We start from the raw sequence: 12,031 nt of genomic DNA on the forward strand, positions 1-12,031 counted from the left end.
TTTTTTTTTTTTCCGTTGGTTCCCAAATCGGTTTACCCAGACCGATTTTGTACACAAAAATCGGCGTCATAATGCCGATTTTTGTTAACCAAATCGGCGACAACGTCGACTTTACAAGTCAAAATTAGCGTTCTAATGTCGATTATTGAGTACAAAATCGGTTTTCGGATACCGATATTTTTCGGATTTTTTTTAAAATAATACATTATATATTTGGTTAATTGATATTTTTAAATATTTGGAACGAAAATGTTTATCACCATTCGGTGGTGTCTACCAACTCCTTTAACCCAATCGAGTAGAGCTTTCCGTGTCTCAAATATTTATTCGTTAGATAATTCATTTGAATAATCCTCCATCAATCCCCTATGTTGCTGCACGAAAGTATGAGAAAACGGTCTTAAAAAAACACAGATAATAAAATCGGTACTTAAAAACCGATTTTTGTAGTACAAGTCGGCATGACAATACCGATAATACAAAAATAAATCGGTGTTGTCATGCCGATTTGTACTACAAAAATTGGTTTTTAAGTACCGATTTTTATTAAAATAATCGGAATGTGGTTACCGACTTTAGTTACAAAAATTGGTATGTGCAGACCGATTTTTGGTATCGTCGAATTTTTTCCCAACAAAAAAAAACGACCCAAAAGCAAAAATAAACAGTTAAAATATACTTCATTGTGTTCTCCACCCTCGTAAACCACCATATCATTGTTTTCTGGTTCCATCGTGAATGTTTGGTATGTATTTGATAATTTTGGTGTGTAAGATTTCTTGGTGGGTTTGTGAAGAAGGAGAAGAATGAAGAAATTTTTAAGTCGTGAAATAAGGAAGAAGTGTTTCTGGAATTATGTATTTTATTTGGTCTTGCACAAAGGAAATGATTTTTTTTTATTATTTAATGTTTTGTGTTTTTTATTTGATTTTAAATTTTATTAAGGGTAAATTAGTATTTTTATGTTGAATGTTTTGAACTAATAAAAAAAAGGGCTTGCATATAACCACCGCCTTTATGAAAAGATCATCAATGATAGGAATTAAATGTTTTATTTTGCAAAAAAAAAAAAAAATTAAAAAAAAAAAGAGAGAAGCACTTGTCTTTTACCGGTCCAAATGAAATACTTTAATGGTTCCCATTAGAGAGCTAGATTGTTCATTATTTTTGTCCACGTGTCTTCATGCGAGTGGAGTCCATTTTTGTACTATTAACGGACCGTCCGTTTCTCGGCACCACCACTTAATTTGAAACCAGTTGATTTTTCCTTCCGTTTTACTCATCTTCCCACAACAAATTCTGCCTAAAAAAACACCATACACCACTAAATCTAACAAATTATGCCAAAAAAAACACCAGACACCACCAAACCCAACAAATTCTGTCAAATTTTTCCTTAAAGAAACAACAAACATTACATTCATCTTCTTCCTAGCTTCCGCCGCTGCCCCCGGGGGTCATCTTCTTTTCCATCAGCAGTGAGCTTTGGGTTATCAAGAATGGTGAATTCCAAGTTTTGGGCTATCGAGAATAGGTCAAAATCGAAGTTTTTTCTTTCAATATTTTACATGAAAAAAAGAGACTTAAGGCTCTATTTTCTTAGAGTTGGTTTGGAAAGAAGGCCTTTTTGAAAATTGGAAGGACTTAGTTCAAATTTTTGAAAACTTCATTTTGGTGCTAGAATTTTGGGGTGAATCTGTAATTTTTAAAACATCTAATATAAAAGGTATTTAGGTCATTTCAGCTACAAAAACGAACTCCCAGACGCACATACGATGAGTGTAGTGCACGATAACCTGTCAGGGGCCTTTTTGGCTATGACTAACTTACGTAGGGGGTCCTTGCTAATTTTCTAACATAGGGGTGTTTTCGGCAATTAGAGATTTCAAAGGGGTAGTTTTTGCAAAAACGAACCCTATATATATACTAGCTAGTTTAAAGAGTCCTTTGCTTCACCAGGTGTATTTTTGCCAATTCAGTTGGGCCTCCAGCATATTTTTTTTAATGTTAAATCAGGCCAAAAATGTTGATTTGCATGGCCCATATTCACGGCTGATGGGCTGACCCATTTCAGAAGATCCGACCCATCAACCCTCTCCAGGTCCCACGCACACTGGATCATGTGGCAGCTCCAGCAAAATAATTTTTAATATTTAAAAGGTAGAAAAATGAAAGTGGCAATTAGTGGAGCTTCACTTTAACACACGGTTTCCTATAATGTTTTGCTTTAATTGCTTTATGGAGTATCTCTTTATATATATATATATATATATATATAATTTAGAGATAATATTTTTGTTCTCCCCGGGCGGTCCCCACCCCTCTAGAAAGGCAAGAAAAGAATGTAATTGAAATTTGAAAGAAGAAAGAATGTTTGGTCTGGTTGAGAGAGAGAGAGAGAGAGAGAGAGAGAGGGAGAACTCCGATCCTTGTCTTTCCCAACAGCACAACAGACCAAAGTTTGCTGGCTCAAGCTAAGTTGTGATTCCAGGTACTAATTAATATTCCTTGATTCGTTTCCCAGAGCTATTATCCAGCGATTCTTTTGAACCTAGCACTGAAGATAGAGGAGCTAATTATATATAATTTATAGCAGTGATGATAAGCTCTAATTCACTTCAACTACTGCCGGCGTTACTTTCTGTTCTATTACTTTCTGTTATAACCCAACCTTGTACATTTGCTGCTGCTCCCGCTCCCCCGGCCCTATTAAACCCAAGAGACAGAGCTTCTCTTTTGGAGTTCAAGTCTGGTCTTCAAGACCCGTTTCAAAGCTTGTCAAGCTGGGATGATGTTGTTGGTTCCACATGGACCGGCCTTACCATCTCCAACCTGACCGGCCGGCTCACCTCCCTCAACCTCACTTCCCTCAACTTGTCCGGCCAAATTCACCCCTCTTTATGCCACCTCCCCTTTCTTGAAACCCTCATTTTATCACGCAATGCTTTCCATGGCTCTCTTCCCTTTTGCTTCAATCTTCTTCACAACCTTAAAACATTTGATGTTAGCTATAACGTCTTTTCTGGTTCTTTCCCTCAAGCACTTTCTATGTCCAACCGGCTTACCGAGCTAGATCTCAGCCATAACATGTTCACTCATGAAATCCCCTTCTGGATAGGTAATTTCTCTTTGAATCTTGAAAAACTTAATTTGGGTTTCAACTCTTTTACCCGTGATATACCTATCAGCTTGTATTTCTCCACATCACTCAAGTACCTGGATTTGTCCCACAATTATTTGTCCGGCAATATTGGTGATTTTCGTGCATCATTTGTCACTATTAACCTCCAACACAATCTCTTTTCTGGTACCCTCCCCTGTTTCTTCTCATCTTTCCAATCCCTCTCCGTGCTTAATCTAGCAAATAACTCCATCGTTGGTGGAATACCGTCTTGCATTTCTGCCTGTCATCAACTGACACACCTAAACTTGTCCTTGAATCAATTGCAGTACGGGATTTCCCCAAGATTAGTTTTTTCCGACAAGTTAGTTGTTTTGGACTTGAGTTTCAATAAATTAGCAGGATATCTTCCTAGAAATGTTGTCCAGACCCCTGACAAGTCCGGGCTTTTACTTGTTGATTTGTCGCACAATCAGTTCACCGGTGATATTCCTACAACAGTAACTGAATTGAGAAGCTTGCAGGCTTTGTTTCTCTCCCATAATCTTCTCACAGGTGAGATACCGGAGAGGATTGGAAACTTGACATATCTTCAAGTGATAGATCTGTCGCACAACATGTTGACGGGCTCGATTCCTTTGAACATTGTTGGCTGTTTTCAGTTGCTAGCATTGAAGCTGGACAATAACAATCTTTCTGGGGAAATTCAACCAGAGCTTGATGCGTTGGATAGTTTGAGAATATTGTCCCTGAGCAACAATGAAATTTCTGGGGAGATCCCTCTTACCTTGGCCGGATGCAAGTCACTGGAAGTTGTTGATCTGAGCTGTAATAAACTATCAGGTTCTTTGAGTGATGCAATAACCAAATGGTCAAATCTCAAGTTTCTCTCGCTTTCCCACAACAAGTTCTATGGAGCTCTACCTAGTTGGCTGTTCACATTTGAAGCTATCCGAACAATCGACCTATCTAGCAACAATTTCACGGGCAAGATACCAGATGGTTATAACTTCAACGTTAGTTTGAATTTTAACCGCGGAGATGTTGGAAGAGGCCGAGATTATAAACAGCTATCGTTTTCGTCTTTTACTGATCTGGACTTGCAAGTTTCTGTCATTATTGGCGGTAGAAGTGAATTGAGCTTCAAGTACGAGATCTTGACCATAATCGGAATTGATATATCTAATAACTTACTGCATGGGGAAATTCCGGCAGGACTATTTGGATTGCAAGGTTTGGAATACCTAAATTTGTCGGATAATTATCTTGAAGGTAGAATTCCGGTAATTGTGGGGAAAATGTGGAGTCTGAAGGTTCTAGATTTGTCACATAATTCATTTTCAGGTCAGATACCAGAAAATATATCAGGGCTTGGGAACTTGACAGTGTTGAATCTATCGTATAACCGTCTATCAGGGGTTATACCTACAAGGCAGGGGTACTGGAGATTTCCAGGGGCATTTGCTGGAAATCCAGGTTTGTGCTTGGAGTCATCTGTTAGTGATGGGTGTAAAGGACAAGAAGGGCTTCCAAAATTGCGGGGAAACACATTCTCCGACGAAAATGAGTCTAGTAGCTTTATTTCAGTTTGGGTGTTCTGTGTAAGTGCTTTAGTTAGTTTTTATGTAGGTGTCGTTGCGCTGTGTTGTTCTGCTCGAACCAGAAACTACATTATGCAGACTAAATGTAATAGAAATTCTTTTTGACAAGTTATGCAGATAGAGATAAAACAAAATTGTCGATCTGCCTTTTGTGATTCCTTCAGGGTTTGGTTGATGTTGCTAATTAATGCATTAATAGATTCCTTGATGCAAAAGCATTACATCCATATCAATTATATCATGCATCCATAGAATCAGATGCTTTTGTTTTTAAAGAATAGCAATTAAAGAGCACCAAAATCATATTTGATTCTTTACTAGGATGAAGACATAAATAAACAAACACCAATGATATGCGTTATTCAGTTTACTGGGAACAAGTAACAGACAACTAATAGTAAATATCCGATTCTTAATTGGTGGGAAAGAGTAGTGGATAATTGCATTGACATTTGAATGAATGCAATTAATAGTAGCTATCCCATTCTTAAAATACCAGCATTTAATTATTTTATAATTCACACGAAGGAAATGTCTTTCTCTCTCAGAAGCACAGCTGCCGCCAATCAAAGTGTTTTACGGGCGATTCATACAAATCTTTTACCAGAAAAAAAATCGATTTTTTAATATTATTTTAATTATTCAAAATAATCTAGAATCAATCATCATCTAAAAATTGTTTCTTAAGTTTTTGAATCATCAAGTTAAATCACAAAAAATATATACTACAGATCCGGACTATTTCGCCCTAGGGGATAAAAGGAATAATGAGCTCAATTGGACTAAGGCCCAAGTCTTAAAAAGGAGAGCCCAAAAGCCCAGGACTAGGAAATTGAGTAAAATGCACTACACCGTGAAACACACACTGGAAATTGAGTGTACTTCTTGTGTAATCGAGTGTGCATTTTTTATGTAGTCTGTGTTTTACACAAGAAGTACACTGAATTTCCAGTACGTGTTTCACGGTGTAGTGCATTTCATTCAATGTGTGGTTTGGTGTAGTGCGTGTTTTTTTGAAGTGCGTGATTTTGGTGTAGTGTGTGGTTTTTTTTTTTTCGCTTTGAATTACTCAAGAACTACAATGGAAAACACATACTGGAAAAAAATCCACGCAGTACATTAAAAACACATACTAAAAAAAACACGCACAACACTAGAAGCACACACTGGTAAAAAAAACACTGTACCAAAAACAAACATTAAAAATAAAATACACAGTACATCGAAAACACACATTGAATTATACAAAAAATACATTGGAAAACACTCATTGGAAAAAAAATCACGCAGTACATAAAAAACACACAATGAAAAAAAACACGCACTACACCGTAAACACTCACTTAGAAAAGAAACACACTACACCAAAAACACACAATGAATAATAAACACGCACTACAACGAAAACATACACTGAATTACACAATAATTACAATAGAATATAAACACCCGAAAAAAAACCATGAACTAAACCAAAAACACATACTTAAAAAAAACACGCTCTATACCAAAACACACATTGAATAAAATTCACTACACCGTGAAACACACACTGGAAATTGAGTGTACTTCTCGTGTAATTGAGTGTGCGGTTTTTATGTAATCTATGTTCTACACAAGTAGTACACTGAATTTCCAGTGTGTGTTTCACGGTGTAGTGCATTTTATTCAATGTGTGTTTTGGTGTAGTGCATGTTTTTTGTGTAGTGTGTGGTTTTTTTTCGTTTTGAATTACTCAAGAACTACACTGGAAAACACATACTAAAAAAAAATCCACGCAAAACATTAAAAACACATACTGAAAAAAAACACGCACCCCACCAGAAACACACTGGAAAAAATACACACTACACCAAAAACACACATCGAACAATAAAATACGCACTACATCGAAAACACACATTGAATTACACAACAAAGTGAGTATTTACGGTGTAGTGCGTGTTTTTTTTTCAGTGTGTGTTTTTTATGTACAACGAGATTTTTTTTCCAGTGAGTATTTATTGTGTAATTCAATGTGTGTTTTCGATGTAGTGCGTATTTTTTTTTTCAAAGTGTGTTTTTTGTGCAGTGCGTATTTTTTCCATTGTGTGATTTTGGTGTGGTGCGTGTTTTTTTTCAGTATGTGTTTTTGATGTACTGCGTGAATTTTTTTCCAGTATGTGCTTTCCATTGTAGTTGTTGAGTAATTCAAAGAGAAAAAAAACCGCACACTACACCAAAAACACGCTCTTCAAAAAAATGCGCACTACACAAAGACAAACATTGAACAAAATTCACTACACCGTCAAACATACACTGGTAATTCAGTGTACTTCTTGTGTAAAACACAGACTACTTAAAAAACGCACACATAATTACAAAAGAAGTACACTCAATTTCCAGTGTGTGTTTCACGGTGTAGTGCATTTTATTCAATGTGTTTTTTGGTGTAGTGCGTGTTTTTTTGAAGTATGAGTTTTAGGATTAGTGCTTGGTTTTTTTTTGCGGTGTTTATTTTGTATTGTAATTATTGTATAATTTAGTTTATGTTTTCGATGTAGTGCGTGTTTTATTTTTCATTGTGTGTTTTGGTTGTAGTGTGTTTTATTTCTAAGTGAGTGTTTACGGTGTGTAGTGCTTGTTTTTTGTCAGTGTGGTTTTGATGTACTGCGTTATTTTTTTTCCATTGTGAGTTTTCCAGTGTATTTATTGTGTAATTCAATGTAGTGCATATTTTATTTTTCAATAAGTGTTTTTGGTGCGGTGTGTATTTTTTCCAATGTGTGTTTTTGGTATGGTGCTTGTTTTTTTTCAGTATGTGTTTTTGATGTACTGCGTTGATTTTTTTCCAGTATGTGTTTTCCAATGTAGTTGTTGAGTAATTCAAAGCGAAAAAAAACCACATACTACACCAAAAACACGCACTTCAAAAAAACACGCGCTACACCATAACACACATTGAATAAAATGCACTACATCGTGAAACACACCCTGGAAATTCAGTGTACTTCCTGTGTAAAACACAGACTACATAAAAAACGCACACTCAATTACAAAAGAAGTAAACTGAATTTCCAGTGTGTGTTTCACGGTGTTGTGCATTTTATTCAATGTGTGTTTTGGTGTAGTACGTGTTTTTATTAAGTGTGAGTTTTTTGTTTAGTGCGTGGTTTTTTTTTCGATGTTTATTTTCTATTGTAATTATTGTGTAATTCAGTGTATGTTTTCGATGTAGTGCATGTTTTATTATTCGTTGTGTTTTTTTGGTGTAGTGTGTTTCTTTTCTAAGTGAGCGTTTACGGTGTCGTGCGTGTTTTTTTTCAGTACGTGTTTTTGATGTACTGCATGATTTTTTTTCCAGTGAGTGTTTTCCAGTGATTTGTTTTGTAATACCATGTGTGTTTACGATGTAGTGCGTATTTAATTTTTCAATGTGTGTTTTCGGTGTAGTGTGTATTTTTTTCCAGTGTGTGTTTTTGGTGTGGTGCGTGTTTTTTTTCAGTATGTGTTTTTGATGTACTGCGGGGATTTTTTTTCCACTACGTATTTTCGATTGTAGTTCTTGAGTAATTCAAAGCGAAAGAAAACCACACACTACACCTACAACACGCACTTCAAAAAAACACGCACTACATTAAAACACACATTAAATAAAATGCACTACACCGGGTTTTCGGGTTTCGGGTTCCGGGTTTCGGGTTTCCGGGTTTCGGGTTTTCGGGTTTCGGGTTTTCGGGTTTTCGGGTTTCCGGGTTTTCGGGTTTCGGGTTTCGGGTTTTCGGGTTTCGGGTTTTTCGGGTTTCGGGTTTCGGGTTTCGGGTTTCGGGTTTTTCGGGTTTCGGGTTTCGGGTTTCGGGTTTTTCGGGTTTCGGGTTTTTCGTGTTTCGGGTTTTCGGGTTTCGGGTTTCGGGTTTTCGGGTTTCGGGTTTTCGGGTTTTCGGGTTTCGGGTTTTCGGGTTTCGGGGTTTCGGGTTTCGGGTTTCGGGGTTTCGGGTTTTCGGGTTTCGGGTTTTCGGGTTTTCGGGTTTTCGGGTTTCGGGTTTCGGGTTTCGGGTTTTCGGGTTTTCGGGTTTCGGGTTTCGGGTTTCGGGTTTTCGGGTTTTCGGGTTTTCGGGTTTTCGGGTTTCGGGTTTCGGGTTTCGGGTTTCGGGTTTCGGGTTTCGGGTTTCGGGTTTCGGGTTTCGGGTTTCGGGTTTTCGGGTTTTCGGGTTTCGGGTTTCGGGTTTCGGGTTTCGGGTTTTCGGGTTTCGGGTTTCGGGTTTCGGGTTTTCGGGTTTCGGGTTTCGGGTTTCGGGTTTCGGGTTTTCGGGTTTCGGGTTTCGGGTTTCGGGTTTCGGGTTTCGGGTTTTCGGGTTTTCGGGTTTCGGGTTTTCGGGTTTCGGGTTTCGGGTTTCGGGTTTCGGGTTTCGGGTTTCGGGTTTCGGGTTTCGGGTTTCGGGGTTCGGGTTTCGGGTTTGTATTCGGGTTTTCGGGTTTCGGGTTTCGGGTTTCGGGTTCGGGTTTTCGGGTTTCGGGTTTCGGGTTTCGGGTTTCGGGTTTCGGGTTTCGGGTTTCGGGTTTCGGGTTTCGGGTTTCGGGTTTCGGGTTTCGGGTTTCGGGTTTCGGGTTTCGGGTTTTCGGGTTTTGGGTTTTCGGGTTTTCGGGTTTCGGGTTTTCGGGTTTCGGGTTTCGGGTTTTCGGGTTTCGGGTTTTCGGGTTTTCGGGTTTCGGGTTTTCGGGTTTCGGGTTTCGGGTTTCGGGTTTCGGGTTTCGGGTTTTCGGGTTTCGGGTTTCGGGTTTCGGGTTTCGGGTTTCGGGTTTCGGGTTTCGGGTTTCGGGTTTTCGGGTTTCGGGTTTCGGGTTTCGGGTTTCGGGTTTCGGGTTTCGGGTTTCGGGTTTCGGGTTTCGGGTTTCGGGTTTCGGGTTTTCGGGTTTCGGGTTTCGGGTTTCGGGTTTTCGGGTTTCGGGTTTTCGGGTTTCGGGTTTCGGGTTTCGGGTTTCGGGTTTCGGGTTTTCGGGTTTCAGGGTTTCGGGTTTCGGGTTTCGGGTTTCGGGTTTCGGGTTTCGGGTTTCGGGTTTCGGGTTTCGGGTTTCGGGTTTCGGGTTTCGGGTTTCGGGTTTCGGGTTTCGGGTTTGGGTTTCGGGTTTCGGGTTTCGGGTTTCGGGTTTGGGTTTCGGGTTTCGGGTTTCGGGTTTCGGGTTTCGGGTTTCGGGTTTCGGGTTTCGGGTTTCGGGTTTTCGGGTTTCGGGTTTCGGGTTTTCGGGTTTTCGGGTTTCGGGTTTCGGGTTTCGGGTTTCGGGTTTCGGGTTTCGGGTTTCGGGTTTCGGGTTTCGGGTTTCGGGTTTCGGGTTTCGGGTTTCGGGTTTCGGGTTTCGGGTTTCGGGTTTCGGGTTTCGGGTTTCGGGTTTCGGGTTTCGGGTTTCGGGTTTCGGGTTTCGGGTTTCGGGTTTCGGGTTTCGGGTTTCGGGTTTCGGGTTTCGGGTTTCGGGTTTCGGGTTTCGGGTTTCGGGTTTCGGGTTTCGGGTTTCGGGTTTCGGGTTTCGGGTTTCGGGTTTCGGGTTTCGGGTTTCGGGTTTCGGGTTTCGGGTTTCGGGTTTCGGGTTTCGGGTTTCGGGTTTCGGGTTTCGGGTTTCGGGTTTCGGGTTTCGGGTTTCGGGTTTCGGGTTTCGGGTTTCGGGTTTCGGGTTTCGGGTTTCGGGTTTCGGGTTTCGGGTTTCGGGTTTCGGGTTTCGGGTTTCGGGTTTCGGGTTTCGGGTTTCGGGTTTCGGGTTTCGGGTTTCGGGTTTCGGGTTTCGGGTTTCGGGTTTCGGGTTTCGGGTTTCGGGTTTCGGGTTTCGGGTTTCGGGTTTCGGGTTTCGGGTTTCGGGTTTCGGGTTTCGGGTTTCGGGTTTCGGGTTTCGGGTTTCGGGTTTCGGGTTTCGGGTTTCGGGTTTCGGGTTTCGGGTTTCGGGTTTCGGGTTTCGGGTTTCGGGTTTCGGGTTTCGGGTTTCGGGTTTCGGGTTTCGGGTTTCGGGTTTCGGGTTTCGGGTTTCGGGTTTCGGGTTTCGGGTTTCGGGTTTCGGGTTTCGGGTTTCGGGTTTCGGGTTTCGGGTTTCGGGTTTCGGGTTTCGGGTTTCGGGTTTCGGGTTTCGGGTTTCGGGTTTCGGGTTTCGGGTTTCGGGTTTCGGGTTTCGGGTTTCGGGTTTCGGGTTTCGGGTTTCGGGTTTCGGGTTTCGGGTTTCGGGTTTCGGGTTTCGGGTTTCGGGTTTCGGGTTTCGGGTTTCGGGTTTCGGGTTTCGGGTTTCGGGTTTCGGGTTTCGGGTTTCGGGTTTCGGGTTTCGGGTTTCGGGTTTCGGGTTTCGGGTTTCGGGTTTCGGGTTTCGGGTTTCGGGTTTCGGGTTTCGGGTTTCGGGTTTCGGGTTTCGGGTTTCGGGTTTCGGGTTTCGGGTTTCGGGTTTCGGGTTTCGGGTTTCGGGTTTCGGGTTTCGGGTTTCGGGTTTCGGGTTTCGGGTTTCGGGTTTCGGGTTTCGGGTTTCGGGTTTCGGGTTTCGGGTTTCGGGTTTCGGGTTTCGGGTTTCGGGTTTCGGGTTTCGGGTTTCGGGTTTCGGGTTTCGGGTTTCGGGTTTCGGGTTTCGGGTTTCGGGTTTCGGGTTTCGGGTTTCGGGTTTCGGGTTTCGGGTTTCGGGTTTCGGGTTTCGGGTTTCGGGTTTCGGGTTTCGGGTTTCGGGTTTCGGGTTTCGGGTTTCGGGTTTCGGGTTTCGGGTTTCGGGTTTCGGGTTTCGGGTTTCGGGTTTCGGGTTTCGGGTTTCGGGTTTCGGGTTTCGGGTTTCGGGTTTCGGGTTTCGGGTTTCGGGTTTCGGGTTTCGGGTTTCGGGTTTCGGGTTTCGGGTTTCGGGTTTCGGGTTTCGGGTTTCGGGTTTCGGGTTTCGGGTTTCGGGTTTCGGGTTTCGGGTTTCGGGTTTCGGGTTTCGGGTTTCGGGTTTCGGGTTTCGGGTTTCGGGTTTCGGGTTTCGGGTTTCGGGTTTCGGGTTTCGGGTTTCGGGTTTCGGGTTTCGGGTTTCGGGTTTCGGGTTTCGGGTTTCGGGTTTCGGGTTTCGGGTTTCGGGTTTCGGGTTTCGGGTTTCGGGTTTCGGGTTTCGGGTTTCGGGTTTCGGGTTTCGGGTTTCGGGTTTCGGGTTTCGGGTTTCGGGTTTCGGGTTTCGGGTTTCGGGTTTCGGGTTTCGGGTTTCGGGTTTCGGGTTTCGGGTTTCGGGTTTCGGGTTTCGGGTTTCGGGTTTCGGGTTTCGGGTTTCGGGTTTCGGGTTTCGGGTTTCGGGTTTCGGGTTTCGGGTTTCGGGTTTCGGGTTTCGGGTTTCGGGTTTCGGGTTT

The 12,031-nt window shown here is 42.1% G+C and overlaps 1 protein-coding gene across 1 annotated transcript; it reads left to right on the forward strand.

The window, feature by feature from the left end:
* The first annotated feature begins 1,369 nt into the window (after window positions 1-1,369).
* On the forward strand, window positions 1,370-4,856 carry CLV2 (Leucine-rich repeat (LRR) family protein). The gene has a single exon (XM_012977896.2). It carries the CDS (start codon window positions 2,599-2,601, stop codon window positions 4,825-4,827), a length of 2,229 nt encoding a protein of 742 aa, XP_012833350.2. The 5' UTR covers window positions 1,370-2,598; the 3' UTR covers window positions 4,828-4,856.
* Window positions 4,857-12,031: the final 7,175 nt, after the last annotated feature.

Source organism: Erythranthe guttata, chromosome 6 (assembly GCF_056151865.1).
Source record: "Erythranthe guttata isolate IM_541 chromosome 6, IM_541, whole genome shotgun sequence".
Taxonomy (NCBI): domain Eukaryota; kingdom Viridiplantae; phylum Streptophyta; class Magnoliopsida; order Lamiales; family Phrymaceae; genus Erythranthe; species Erythranthe guttata.

Excerpts from the sequence above, each read along its gene's own strand:
- CLV2 (XM_012977896.2), top strand. The coding sequence starts at position 2,599 with ATGATAAGCTCTAATTCACTTCAACTACTGCCGGCGTTACTTTCTGTT.